Consider the following 15,689-nt stretch of genomic DNA (forward strand, 5'->3'; position numbering starts at 1 on the left):
CATGCTTGTGAGACCAACAATGGCGCAGAAGATGAAGGACCTAGTGATATTGATCACATTAATCAAGCCTTTCAAGAAGAAGATGAGCACTAGTACCATATCAAAATCGCTTCAACAATGGCTTCAACAACAACTTCCGGAATGCAAAGTACAACAATCTCTCTTACCGCAATCCAAATGTGGAGAATCCTCAAGATCAGTACTACCCACCTCAGCAAAAATCCTTCCAAAACAAGTTTCAAGGTGGAAAATTCGGAGGAACAAGACCATATCAACCGCGACAGCCATATAACTACCAAGGTACGGGTTTTAACAATCAATTTGTACAACAGCAGGGAGTCACGACAAACCAGCTAGCTTCACAAATTGGTAGACTTGAACAGTCCATCCAACAGCTCGTTATGACGAACGAAAAAGCATCTAAAGACGTGAACGTGAAAGTTGACTGCATGTACAATGATCTGAACGGGAAGTTTGAAGCTTTATCTTCGCACGTCAAAAAGCTAGACGTGCAAGTCGCCCAAACAGCCGACTCTATGAAGAGGCAAAGTGGAGTTCTTCCAGGAAGAGTTGAAGATAATCCTAAGAGGTTTTGCAACGCCATAACCACATTGCCAGAAGAAGAGGCCTGAACCGATGGAAAGAAAGAAGAAACCCCAATCTTTGTACCACTGTACAAAGATGTCGATGCCAAGCAACCACCATTTAAGGTACCTGAACGATCATCGTTTCAAAGGCTTACAAAAGCCGACGATCCGAGACGTTTTGTTTTTCAATGTTTCATTTCAGGAATCAAGTTTACAGACTGCTTGTGCGATTCCAGAGCCAATGTCAACATTATGTCTAAGAAATTTTCCGAGAAATTGGGCATAAAAACCTTAAGGACATCGACGGTTAAGGTTATTTTTGGAGATTCATCTCAAAATGATACTGAAGGGGCGATTCATGATCTACAAGTTCTAGTGGGAGACAAGATTGTTCCAGCAGATTTCTAAGTCCTGGAGATGGATAAAGACAAGGAGAGGCCACTTATTTTCGGGAGACCATTCCTAGCTACCGTAGGAGCAGTAATCGATCACGCAAACCGGCATGCTGTTTTCCTCAATGTGATTTAAGTCTGGGGGAGGATATCTATCCGTACTAATCATTTTCTTGCTTTTGCTTTTAAATTTCAAGTATTTTTTAAATTTTAATATGTAACCTATTCGACATTAAGTATTTTTCAGGAATGTTTGACGCAAAACTATGATGAATTAGACCTGCACACTTCTACACTATGCATGATAGCTCATTTGTGGTTAGCACTATACTAGGCGTTAGCTAGGTTACTTGCACTACGAACTCCCACCAGAAGACTTCTATTCATGGAGATTCTTTCTTACAGGATATACTAGCTCATTTTATTTGACCTTAATATTGACATCTAATTTTCTCATCATTTATTTTAGGCAGGCATCGATATACACATCTTGGACGTCTTTTACCTTCACTTTTACCACTATTTGTCGTCCTAGATGACCACTTTATCTTTATCTGGTACCATACCCTAAACCCAGAACCCTTGTTTTCAATCCTCATGCATTCTCTCTCTAGTTTATATCAGCAGATATGTGCAAAAACGTCGGAGAGAAGAGGAGCGACGCAGTTTTCAGTCACTCGCAAAGGAGACTGAATAGAATTGGGAAGGAAGAGTATCAGAAACCTCATAAAGCTTTACAAGACAGATATTAACTGGTAATTTCGTGCTCTCTAAGACTCTATATCTAAAGGTGTTCCCTTTCATCTAAAAAAAAAAAAACCAATAAAAAGAGAGAGGGAAACAAAAAGCCTAATAAGTTTTAGATTGTCGAAATTTGTGGAACAATAAGCAACCACTATTCGTTTAAGGAGCTATGGTTTTGAAAGATTTACAAAAATCTAAGTCTGGGGGAGTTAGGAGAGAACCTGAGGAAGAAGACCAGGAATCTATGGCAAGAAGAAAGTGACTGAAAACTGTGGATACCAACAGCTTCACTCTCTCTTGCGGTTTTGCATAATATCCTGCATCCTCCAGATCTTCAGGTAACCCGTAAACACTTTAAGCCTTACCCCTAGAATAATCCTTTTTGACACCTAGCCTAGATTGCCTTACCTAGACTTTCTTTGATGAGAACCACCGAGATTTTTAATGAATGTTAAGAGCTAGTTGACTGGAAGTTAGATCTTAGTGCATAGATTTCCGCATGACGGATTAACGGACTAGTTATGCCTGTATTGCTAGTGAGAATTTTCTAGGCTATTCCCGATTGATGCATACTAATTGATATTGGTCTAGAAGTTTGGTCTCTGAGATTTTGTTTAGTTCTTGCGTTTTCAAACCTCTCACCGAGATTTAGCCTTTGTTTTGTTTGAGGACAAACAAAAGACTAAGTCTGGGGGAGTTGATAACACCGGATTTTGACCATTTTTATAGATCACTTTAATATCTTTTACAGGTGTTTTTACTCCATTTTCAAAGGTTTTCAAAATATTTTTATGTTTCCGGATTTTAAAAGACTTTTCAGGTAATTTGGGATAAAGAGGCACAAATTGGAACAAAAAGACTCTTTTGGATAAATGCAGACCGTCAGAACTCTCATGGAGAGACGAAGACCTTCTCACCGTCTGATCACCCTCAAAATTGGACAACTTATAGAAGAATCAACCAGCTTTCAAATTCACTTGGTTTGGAGACATTCCAACGGTTGGATCTCAAGATATTCCATTTGCCCCGGAGCCACTCGAAGACGGCCAGCAAGTCACGCGACCGCGGCCAACAGCCTATTTCCCGCGGTCAGAAGCTTCCCGACCGCGGCCAACCACTAAATCCCCGCGGTCACGTCACTCCCGACCGCGGCCATCAAGCTCCGAACTAAAGCCCATATTTCTGAAGCCCAAAGTCATTCTCAGCCTCAGTTCCGGAACCCTAGAGACCATGGAGTATTGAAGACTATAAATACTTGTCATTTAGGTCGTTTTTAGAGAGAACCCTTCATACTTTACAAAAACCCTTTTCCTTTAGCCGTTTTTATGCGATTTTCGTAGAAGATTATTCAAGTCCGAGTTCTTTAATAGAGAAGCTTTCTTCATCTCTTTTCTTTACTGTTTTTCATTACTTTTATTAAAACCAATGATGATGTCGACCTCAGCCATGTCTGGGTAGATCTCGAGTTGGGTTTAGGGTTCCCGAAAGGGGCTCTCATAATCGATTAAGACATCTAGGTTTATAGATCTGGGATTTTGACTTGTTCTCTGTTTATTGTTGTTCTTATTGCATGTATGCTTGATTGATCACCTAGTATCTGATCTAGATAGTTAGTGTTGCGAAAGTTTTCATTAAGTATCAGCCCTAGAATGAAACATGCGATTTTTCCGTAGGAGTGGAAACCTACCTGCGACGAGATCGTGAGTATTGACGAGTCTTGTGCAGCTCTTGCGTTCTCTCCCTTCCAGGGCCAGAGTGGAAACCTACTGGTCAGGGTTGCGAGAAACAGTTGGTTATGATAACGACAGTGACGTAGTCATACCGCCGTATCTAGCTCTAGAACCCTATATATCGATATCCGTCAATCCCAATCTATCTACCCTAGTGTTAAAACCGATTATGATCCCTTAGAGTTCCCAAAAGCTCAGCGTTTTTAGTCATAGTTTACCAACCAATCAATTTTTACTTGCTTATTTAGATCTGCATTTTAAATTACTTTAGTTTGATATTTTACTCGCTTTACTTGCTTTCCATTCGATTTTTCTACTTGCTTTCTAGGATAGATTTATTTGCTTTCTTTTGTTTTAGTTTAATTCGTGACAAACAACCAACCTTTAAAAACCAATCTAGTCTAGACATAAAGTTAAAAACCGTAAAAGAATACCAGGCACACAAATCTCTATTCGATCCCTAAATACTACAACTGATTAGCTGTGCACTTGCGGCTTTCATTTGTTTTGTTAAGCGTAAAACTTGTTCCCTCACGCAGTTGATACGACATCAAAGATTTAAAATGAATAGAAAAAGTACTTGAAGTTTTTTTCTGGGCACATAAAAAGTTGAGGAATTAAAAAGCTCAATGAAATTAAGTTGAAGATTTTATATGGAATGTAAATCTTAACATTTTAAAAAGTTAGATATAATATAAATACTAATTTGGATAGTAAATTGTAATTTTTTTTAAAAAAATTGAACAATCGTATTAAAACGAAGCCCAACAAAAGTAAAGCGAATGTACAATATAGATCCAAGGAGGCCCAATTAAGCAGTTACAACAAAAAAACACGTGCATAGACACTCGTAAAACAATACACATCCTTTAAACAAGTGTTAACATGAGGATCCTGCCATGCATCGCTGCTCCAGTTTTGCTGTGCACCGGATTTTCACTGCTGGCAACACTCTGACCTTCCCCATGATGCTTCATGTATGTACCTTTACAAGATCTTCCACATGGATTCCCAAAGAGGATAACTGGTACCTCGATTAAGATCGGAATTAACATTAGAAAACATTGGTCGTTGCCTAAACACACCGAACAAATCCCCATCAACTCGTGATCTCTCTAGAGAAGGAAAGCTTCTCTTTCAAGCCGAGATTTACATCGATAAAAAAAGACTGATTTCCTTAATGATTGAAAACTCAGACATAACCGATGAAAATCAAATCTGAATAAACTTTTTAGAATTTGAAAATAAAAACATATAGAAGATTGAGATCCGCACACGGCAGAATTTATTATCCGATAAAGTTGGAGATCATTGTTCGATAAAACAAAAGAAAAAGTCTGATGTTAAGCGAAATTTACATAAAAAACGAGAGAAAAATTCTCTCTGCCTGAAAAATTGAGATGAGAAAAGAGTGAAAGGAAAAAAAACTCTTTAAAACTATAAAAATTTGAAATTGTATAAATCTTAATATTTTAAAAAAGAATTAAAAAATATGTATTTATTATTTTTAATATGTATACAAATCTTAAATATCATTCTAATAATTTATTAGTATTCAAAGCCTCTGAGTGGCCAAGAGTTTCTTGTTCCAACCCAAATCGGCAAATCCCATCACGAACCGAATACAGTATAGGCCAAAATCGAGGAGGAACCAGAGAAGAATCGCAGATTTGCGCATCGAGGGCAGAGATGCTTCAGTGTATATTTCTCCTCTCCGATTCTGGGTAACTGATCTTCAACCTTTTTCTTTTCAGATCGACATCAATCAGTCTGAAATTCGACTCAAACTCATCTGCTGTTGTTATTCGTTTTTTGTGCTCACAGAGAGGTAATGCTGGAGAAGCAGCTTACGGGTCACCGTGTAGATCGATCCATATGTGCTTGGTTCTGGGATCAATCTATTTCTCAAGGCGATTCCTTTAAGGTATATATTTTCATAACTTCTGTTTTGATTTGTCAAAGTTTCAATCTTTCCTCATCATGGTCTTAGTTTGGTCGGAGTTGCAATCTTTTTGCTCTTAATTCAACTTCATTTTAGTATGTGTCTTTGTATGCTTTGTTTTTGGATAGTCACTTCCTGTGATTGCTTCACCAACACATTACCTTTTTCAAATCGTTCGCGATGGCATCACGTTCTTAGCTTGCAGTCAAGTTGAAATGCCACCGTTGATGGCAATCGAGGTGAATCTTTTTCTCTGCTTTGTAGATTACAACGTGTGGAATGTAATTTAGTGGCGTGTTTGTAACCATGTGAAGTTTTAGTTCCTTTGGAGAGTTGCTGATGTTCTGTCTGATTACCTTGGTGGACTAAACGAAGATCTCGTTAAGGATAATTTCATCATTGTCTATGAGGTATCTTTTCTTAAAAAATTGCATTTTTTTTTCTTCTTTTTTGTTAACTGAAACTATAGTGGCTATTATGGTTTCTGCACTTTACCAGTCTAGCTCCTATGTGATGTGTTGTTTGTCTTGTGGCTCAGTTGTTACTTCGATTTACCTTTTGTGCGCATACTTTGACCAATGAAATAAGAAGAAGACATTTTGGGATGAATTTACTGCGTTTGGTCGAGTGTGGATTCCATTTAAACTAGAGAATACTGGAACTATGTCAACCATTGTGGTTTTTGCATTTCATCAGTCTAGCTACTCTGAGTGCCATGTTTCTGTTGTGGCCCATTTGCTAATTTACCATTTGTGCGCATTTTTTAGAGGGTATAATCAACTCTTTAGTCGTGGATTCCTTCTATTTGATCTGGTGAATATATGTTAATTCTAAAGGTTTGTATTGCTTTTGGCAAAGTAGACAATGTTTACATTTTCACATTATGAGTCATTAAAGGCAAAGTGCTTCGAATTTGTTGTGGTTAAGATAATCTCCTTACTGTGTTGGATTATCTTTATTATCCTGTTTAGTTGCTTCATTGGTTTGCATTAACTGAGATTTTAATAGCTTCCTTTTGTATGTTAAAGTTTACTTTTTGCTATGGCCTCACCCTTTTTCTTTAACTAAGATGATCAAACTGGTGACTTGTAGCTTTTGGATGAGATGATCGATAATGGTTTCCCTCTCACAACAGAACCGAGCATCCTGAGGGAAATGATAGCTCCACCTAATCTAGTCAGCAAAATGTTGAGTGTTGTAACGGGAAATGCTTCCAACGTTAGTGATACGCTCCCGAGTGGGACTGGATCTTGTGTTCCATGGCGACCAACAGATCCAAAGTACTCTAGCAACGAAGTCTATGTCGACCTCGTTGAAGAAATGGATGCAATTGTAAACAGGTTTGTACCTGAAGAAAATATTCATTTAACCTTCAAGACTCTTATCATTCAAAATTTAATTTTGTAAAGCACTGATTCAGGGATGCAGAATTGGTAAAATGCGAGATTTATGGCGAAGTCCAAATGAGTTCACAGCTCACTGGTTTTCCAGATCTGACATTGTCGTTTGCAAATCCGTCGGTCCTAGAAGACATGAGGTTTCACCCGTGTGTACGCTTCAGACCATGGGAATCTCATCAAGTTCTCTCCTTTGTCCCTCCAGATGGACAATTCAAGCTCATGAGTTACAGGTTCGTTGTTTCACATACAAAGATTTATTCTTACACACCTTAACTTCTTAGTTTCTAATGTGACAATGTCTTGGTTTCTCTGATGGGCAATTTAGGGTGAAGAAGCTGAAGAACACACCTTTATATGTAAAGCCTCAAATAACATCAGACTCTGGTATATGTCGAGTTAGTGTGTTAGTGGGGATCAGAAGCGACCCGGGAAAGACAATCGAGTCGATAACATTGAGTTTCCAGCTTCCTCATTGTGTTTCATCTGCAGATCTCTCATCAAATCATGGAACTATAACCATCCTATCTAACATGGTACTGCCTTTTGCTCTGAGTACAGCTTCTTGACTTTGGAAACTTTCCTTCTTGATTTGAGAACTATGTTTTGCAGACATGTACATGGACAATCGGGCGAATCCCAAAAGACAAGACTCCATGTTTATCGGGGACACTAGCGCTGGAAACGGGTTTAGAACGGCTTCATGTGTTTCCGACATTCAAACTCGGGTTCAAGATAATGGGCATTGCTCTCTCTGGTCTAAGAATCGAGAAACTTGATCTTAAAACTCTCCCTCCTCGTTTGTACAAAGGGTTTCGTGCTCAGACACGCGCTGGAGAGTTCGACGTTAGATTGTAGTTTTCTGGTACGGTTTGCCTTTCGGGTTAAACTCTTCAGACTTTTGTGCTCCTGTTAATTGAATTGTTTTTTGTTTTTGGTTAAACCAGACAAAATCTATATTTGGTATGGCTATTGTAACTATTTTACGAAATACAATTTTGATTCTTAATATTACGAAATTACGAAAGAGGGAGAATAAGAGTTTGAGAAGAAAGTTTTTCAAGAAGATATCAAAAAGTGAAGACTATACAATTCTTATATAAAGTTAACCGGATTGTGCAAAACCAGCTAAACAAAATGTAACCATCCCACATTCTACAACAGAAATGAAGTGGTTTCACGGGTTGAAATCGAAGAATGGAATAAGTGGATGAGGATTTGTTCTATGGATCAAAAAGATCGAATTTCACCATCCCACTCCCAGCATTGTAGATCTTGTTGGGAATGTACTAAAATCATCCGTACTTTTCTAGTCGTAACGTCAAGGTTTGACAATCGTATAATATTAGGTGATTATAATGTTTTGCTAGAAGCCGCTTGTAATCTACGGATTGTGAATCTGTTACTAATGTTATACGATCCTACAGGGTCACACACCTAAGCAACTAGATCGACTATATGTTGGGTTTCGAAATGTAATAATGTATATATAAGTTATATAAGATATAACTTAACATTTATACAAAGAACAAATAAAGAAAAATTTAATATATGTATGTCGTATATATGTGATATAGACATATATAGAGATACACGTTATTGAGAAGTTAAGTTATTGGGTTTGGCCCATTAATTAAGTGTATTAGGTCAAACGTGTAATCATTATATAATGAGAAAACGTGGCCTTAGTTAAACATCCCTTCCTGCGATAAAACCCTAAATATAATTAAGAGGCAAAACTGTTTTGTCAAGATCTATACGGCACTAGCATCTCGTCCTGATCTAGTTTGTGTGCGTGTGGATACCGGTAGAGGCACGACGTTTGGAGTGCTATACAACCTTATTTTCTGTTCATCTTTCCGCTGCAGGTATATACTAAATCTGATGACCTAGATTCAATTTAGTATTTACTTAAGATCTTGGAAATTGAATTCATAATTAGTTTTATAAATCGTTATAAACTGGTATGAATTCCAACAGTGGTATCAGAGCGAACTTGCTTAATACTGATTTTGAATCTGGCATATATATGAGATATACATGTTAATTTGATTGGTTTAAACATGTTTGATTTTATGAAATTTAATGAAACATGTTTGTGTGAATATTGATTTGATTAAACCATGAGTTTTATGATTTTAATTTGTCGAATCTCTGACATATAATAATTCTGATAGTTATAATTTGATTAGTAATTCACAGAATTTATATGTTCGCGTGATAGTGCTTGTCATAATCGATATATGTACAAAATCGTTACTATAGTAATCGGAGACATACGTATTTGTCATTTAGTAACATGTGAACGCCATAGATATAAAGTTTGTGCATATATTGGATTTGAACGTAGCACGTATTATGGTAATACATGACTGCTTGATTTTTAAATAAATAATATATATGCATCTTGTATCGTGTGAGTGAATTAGTATGGGTGCTGTTCCTCGTGCGTTCGACCGAGTATAAGAATTCTTACTTTGATACGAGTTCTAATTTTAAATCTTTTAGTTCAAGTTCTAATACGATTAGGGTTTTGGAATCTATTAAGATTATTTATATAATAATTTATAGTTTTAATTAGATTAAAATTAATCTAAATTATTTACAATCCAATAGAAATACATATATGATATGTATAGATATTTTATATTAGATAAAATTTAAATATAACTACTAAATTGGATTAAAATTAATTCCTCAATAATCTCAAGTATTTTTGATGTCTATCCAATCTTTCAACTATCAAAGCTTGTTTCGTTGCTTGATGGGCTTGCCAAGCAAGGCATCTACAACTACATAAGTGAGATAGATGGTAATGGTTACCATATGAAATAAGATTGGTTTACTTGACTAAGTTATCAAATTGGTTTTGGACTTAGAGGCATAGGTTGGATAAGACATAAGATGTCGTCTAACAACCAAGAGTTATATAGGATATAATTAGCAAAGGTGTTGCTTACCTAAATAACTAGACATTCGGGCGATGAGCCAAAGCTCACTTGAATTCTAGTGATATATGGATCTTGGATCATTATATTCATTTTTGAGGAAAATTTTGTTTTGAATATAATGTGAGTTTTCTTAATTGTTGAGATTTCTGAAATACCTGAACATCATATTAACATTTCCTATTATTTTGATCCAGCTATGTCGAACCCTCACAGCTCATTTTCGCTGCGATCTGTCCTTGAGAAGGACAAGCTGAATGGATCGAACTTCCTCGAATGGTATCAAAATCTGAGAATTGTTCTCAAACAGGAGAAAAAGGAATACGTCTTGGAGAAGAGTCTTCCTCCTGAAAAACCTAAGTCCAATGCTCCACATGCAGAGAGGAATACATATGAAAAGCATGCCAGTGATATGGTCGATGTGTGTTGTCTCATGTTGGCTACCATGAACTCAGATTTGCAGAAGCAATATGAGAACGTGGAATCGCCAATTGACATGATCACCATCCTGAAAGGAATGTTTCAGGAGCAAGCACGAACTGAGAGATACCAGACGGTTAAAGCTCTCATTGACTGCAAGCTGCCTAAAGACAGTCCAGTTAGCCCACATGTCATTAAGATGATAGGTTATATTGATAACTTGGCAAAATTGGACTGTCCTATCAGCCAAGAGTTGGCCACTGACCTCATTCTTCAGTCACTGCCATCAAGTTATGATCAGTTTGTTATGAACTACAACATGCATAATTTGACAAAGACTTTGACTGAGCTGCATGGAATGCTCAGATCTGCTGAACCAAACATCAAGAAGGGCACCCCTAACGTCCTTATGGTACAAGGGGGTAAAAAGTTTAAGAAACTTGGTAAGAACAAAGGAAATGGTAAGACAAGCCAGATTGAGAATCCAAGCAAGTCAGACCCTGCTCCTAAGATCAAGCCTGGTCCTTCTGGTGAAGATAAGTGCCATTACTGTAATGGTTCTGGACATTGGAAGAGAAACTGCAAGAAATACTTTGAAGATCTGAAAAAGAAGAAGAAGACTTTTGAGACTTCTTCTCCAGGTATTTATGTTATAGAAGTAAATGTTGCTACTTCTAGTTCTACCTCTTGGGTATTGGATACCGGTTGTGGTGCTCATAGTTGTGTTAATATGCAGGGCCTAAGCAACAGTAGAACTTTGGAGAAAGGACAAGTGGACCTGCGAGTTGGAAATGGAGCAAGAGTTGCTGCATTAGCTGTAGGAACATTTAATTTGTCTCTGCCTTCAGGCATGGTTTTAGAACTTAAAAATTGCTACTATGTACCTGCTATAAGCAGGAATATTATTTATATTTCTTGTTTGGATTTGGAAGGATTTCATTTTTCGATTAAAGACAAGTGTTGCTCATTTGATCGTGGTGATATTTTTTATGGTAGCGGTCCATTAGAGAATGGTCTTTATGTTTTGAACCAAAGTATGCATGTCTATAACATTAGTACCAAGAGATTTAAGTCAAATGACTCAAATCCAACTTTCCTTTGGCATTGTCGCTTGGGCCACATAAATGAGAAACGCATTCAAAAGCTTCATAGTGATGGACTATTGAAATCATTTGATTTTGAATCTTATGAAAAATGTGAATCTTGTTTGTTGGGAAAAATGACTAAAGCTCCTTTTACTGGACACAGCGAAAGGGCTAACGATTTGTTGGGCCTAATACATACTGATGTATGTGGACCAATGAGTATAAATGCCAGAGGAAACTATCAGTACTTCATTACATTTACTGATGATTTCAGTAGATATGGTTATGTTTATCTAATGAAGCATAAGTCTGAATCTTTTGAAAAGTTCAAAGAATTTCAGAATGAAGTACAAAACCAACTTGGCAAAAGAATCAAATCCCTTCGATCAGATCGAGGAGGTGAATACTTAAGCCAAAGTTTTATTGATCATCTGAGAGAATGTGGAATTGTTTCACAGCTCACTCCTCCAGGAACGCCACAATGGAATGGTGTGTCTGAGAGAAGAAATCGAACTTTATTGGATATGGTTCGATCAATGATGAATTATACAGATCTTCTATTATCCTTCTGGGGATATGCTCTTGAAACGTCTGTGTTTACGCTAAACAGATGTCCATCAAAATCAGTAGAGAAGACACCATATGAGATATGGACTGGAAAGGTTCCTAATCTGTCTTTTCTGAAAATTTGGGGTTGTGAAGCTTATGTCAAACGTTTGATTACCGATAAGCTTGGGCCCAAATCTGATAAATGCTACTTCGTTGGTTATCCCAAGGAAACCAAAGGTTATTACTTTTACAACCCTGCTGAGAACAAAGTGTTTGTTGCTCGAAACTGTGTCTTTTTGGAGAGAGAATTTCTTTCTAAGAGAAATAGTGGGAGTAAAGTACAACTCGAAGAAGTTCGAGTAACACAGGAGGTTGATGCAAATTCTGAGGAAGAACATCAATTAGATTTACGAAGAGTCGTAGAATCTACACCTGTGGAACCTGAGGTACGTAGGTCCGAGAGGACTCGTCACGAACCTAATAGATATGGGGTTTGGGTGACAGATGATCATGATCTATTGATTATAGAGAGTGATGAACCTACGTCTTTCGAAGAAGCAATGATGGGCCCTGATTCCGAAAAATAGCTACAAGCCGCAAGATCCGAAATGGGATCCATGTCAGAAAACAAAGTATGGACTTTGGTGGATTTACCTGATGGTGTTAAAGCCATTGAGTGTAAATGGGTTTTCAAGAAGAAAACAGACATGGATGGTAATATATTGATATACAAAGCTAGATTGGTTGCTAAAGGTTACAAACAAATTCATGGTATAGACTATGATGAAACCTATTCTCTAGTCGCAATGCTTAAATCCATTCGGATTCTCCTAGCAACTGCCGCTTATTATGATTATGAGATATGGCAAATGGATGTGAAAACAGCTTTCCTTAATGGAAATATCGAAGAGGATGTGTACATGACACAACCTGAAGGCTTCACAGTTCCTGAGACTGCTAGAAAGGTATGCAAGCTTCAACGTTCTATTTATGGATTGAAGCAAGCATCTCGGAGTTGGAATCTTCGTTTTAATGAGGCACTCAAAGAGTTTGATTTTGTTAGAAACGAAGAAGAACCATGCATTTACAAGAAGACTAGTGGGAGCGGAGTTGCATTTCTAGTTTTGTATGTAGATGACATACTTCTCATTGGAAATGACATTCCTTTGCTTCAGTCTGTCAAGACTTGGCTAAGTAGTTGTTTCTCAATGAAAGACATGGGAGAAGCTGCTTATATTCTTGGAATACGAATCTATAGAGATAGATTAAACAAGCTTATTGGACAATGTCAAGATACTTATATTGATAAGATTTTGCATAGGTTCAGTATGCATGATTCCAAGAAAGGTTTTCTACCAATGTCTCATGGCATTACTCTCAGCAAGACGCAGTGTTCTTCGACGCATGATGAGCGAGAGCGCATGAGTATAATCCCTTATGCTTCTTCTATAGGATCTATCATGTATGCCATGCTCTGTACTCATCCAGATGTTGCATGTGCTTTAAGCATGACGAGTAGATACCAATCCGATCCCGGTGAAAGTCACTGGACAGCAGTCAAGAACATTCTTAAGTATTTAAGAAATACTAAAGATAAATTCTTGATTTATGGAGGAAGTGATGAGCTTGTTGTGAGTGGTTATACTGATGCTAGCTTCCAGACAGATAAAGATGATTTTCGATCGCAATCTGGATTCATCTTTTGTCTTAATGGAGGAGCGGTGAGTTGGAAAAGCTCCAAGCAAAGCACCGTAGCAGACTCTACAACCGAAGCTGAATACATCGCTGCTTCTGAAGCAGCAAAGGAGGCTGTTTGGATTAGGAAGTTCATTACTGAACTAGGTGTGGTTCCTAGCATATCTGGTCCAGTGGATCTCTATTGTGATAATAATGGAGCCATCGCACAGGCGAAAGAACCTAGATCACACCAGAAATCCAAACACATAGAAAGACGATATCATCTCATTCGTGATATTGTTGATAGAGGAGATGTTAAGATTAGCAGAGTCTCAACGGATGCAAATGTTGCTGATCCTTTGACGAAGCATCTTCTCCGGCCTAAGCATGAGAGCCATACAGCTGCTATAGGCATTAGATTCATAAAGATGTAATCTTATTTTTAGTGGGAGATTTTCTTTTTATGATATGATGTTCATGTTTACATACATTTGATTTTATTTTCAAATTAATGAAATTAGTTTCAGTATTATTTTATTATTGGATAATTGAATAATATTCCCAAAATAATTTATTGTCATTCTTATAGATCATCAAGTACGTGACTTGATCATGAAACTCTAAGTGTAAAATGACTTAAATTATTAATGTCCCTAGTCAAGGTTATTAAAATGGGACTTTAATAACTGAGGATGACTAGTATGTAAGGTGACTGATGACTAAGTTTCGTGAAGTCATTAATATGTTGTATTAAAGTCAATCACATAGATATGTGTTAGAGAACACAGTATTGGACTGACCCGCTATGAGAAATCTACAAGATTGTTATATGAGTGTCATAAGAGTTTCTCATCACGACTATAGAGTGTAGTCCTTTGACCTGAGTTCATCGTGATTTCTTATACATGGACTGGTTCGCTTTGACTCTGTCAAACGTCAGCCGTAAAAGGTGATTATAAAGACAGTGATTGGGCGCATTATTAATTGTGTAAGGAACAGGGATGGAACAAGATAGAATTTGTCCCTCCCATATAACGGGAGAATAATATCTCTGGGCCTATCGAAGATTTGATATTGAGAAATGCATGGCCGTGCTCAAACGAGGTGAATATCAGTCGTTTGTTTGATCAGTATAAATCAGAGTTCGATAAATATGATTTAGTTTAATAAGGATGACACAGTTTCTTGCCTTATGATTAGATCGAGATATAGAGACAAAGGGATTATAGGAATAGATGATTCCAGTACAAGTGGGAGATTGTTGGGAATGTCCTAAAATCATCCGTACTTCTCTAGTTGAAGTCGTAACGTCAAGGTTTGACAATCATATAATATTAGGTGGTTATAATGTTTTGCTAGAAGCCGCTTGTAATCTACGGATTGTGAATCTGTTACTAATGTTATACGATCCTACAAGGTCACACACCTAAGCAACTAGATCGACTATATGTTGGGTTTCGAAATGTAATAATGTATATATATAAGTTATATAAGATATAACTTAACATTTATACAAAGAACAAATAAAGGAAAGTTTAATATATGTATGTCGTATATATGTGATATAGACATATATAGAGATACACGTTATTGAGAAGTTAAGTTATTGGGTTTGGCCCATTAATTAAGTGTATTAGGTCAAACGTGTAATCATTATATAATGAGAAAACGTGGCCTTAGTTAAACATCCCTTCCTGCGATAAAACCCTAAACATAATTAAGAGGCAAAACTGTTTTGTCAAGATCTGATCTATACGGCACTAGCATCCCGTCCTGATCTAGTTTGTGTGCGTGTGGATACCGGTAGAGGCACAACGTTTGGAGTGCTATACAACCTTATTTTCTGTTCATCTTTCCGCTGCAGGTATATTCTAAATATGATGACCTAGATTCAATTTAGTATTTGCTTGAGATCTTGGAAATTGAATTTATAATTAGTTTTATAAATCGTTATAAACCGGTATGATTTCCAATAGATCTTCCCTAGCCGCTGTAGTTGTTTTAAATGGTAAGAGATACTTTCAACATATTTCAGGGGAAAAGGACATAAAAATATCCAACTAAATTTTCGTCAAAATAAATATCAGCTCGCTATTAAAAGATAATTATCCATTTAAAATTTAAACAATATTTTATATCTTACGTCGGTTTAGTTACCGACTTACTTGATGTATATATATAAGAGATCGAACCTATGTAATAGAAGCGAACCTATGTA

The 15,689-nt window shown here is 36.9% G+C and overlaps 1 protein-coding gene across 1 annotated transcript; it reads left to right on the plus strand.

The window, feature by feature from the left end:
* Nucleotides 1-5,054: 5,054 nt before the first annotated feature.
* Nucleotides 5,055-7,811, plus strand: LOC18010136 (AP-3 complex subunit mu). Its single transcript, XM_006392346.2, has 8 exons — nt 5,055-5,177; nt 5,278-5,377; nt 5,524-5,634; nt 5,716-5,805; nt 6,488-6,735; nt 6,816-7,025; nt 7,121-7,328; nt 7,405-7,811. The coding sequence occupies exons 1-8, from the start codon at nt 5,143-5,145 to the stop codon at nt 7,648-7,650; spliced, it is 1,248 nt and encodes a 415-aa protein (XP_006392408.1). The 5' UTR covers nt 5,055-5,142; the 3' UTR covers nt 7,651-7,811.
* Nucleotides 7,812-15,689: the final 7,878 nt, after the last annotated feature.

The sequence above is a fragment of the Eutrema salsugineum genome, unplaced genomic scaffold (assembly GCF_000478725.1).
Source record: "Eutrema salsugineum unplaced genomic scaffold, Eutsalg1_0 scaffold_8, whole genome shotgun sequence".
Classification (NCBI taxonomy): domain Eukaryota; kingdom Viridiplantae; phylum Streptophyta; class Magnoliopsida; order Brassicales; family Brassicaceae; genus Eutrema; species Eutrema salsugineum.

Coding starts and splice junctions, on each gene's coding strand:
- LOC18010136 (XM_006392346.2), top strand. CDS start 5,143: ATGCTTCAGTGTATATTTCTCCTCTCCGATTCTGG. Junction 5,178..5,277: donor TTTCTCCTCTCCGATTCTGG/GTAACTGATCTT, acceptor TTGTGCTCACAG/AGAGGTAATGCTGGAGAAGC. Junction 7,329..7,404: donor TAACCATCCTATCTAACATG/GTACTGCCTTTT, acceptor TATGTTTTGCAG/ACATGTACATGGACAATCGG.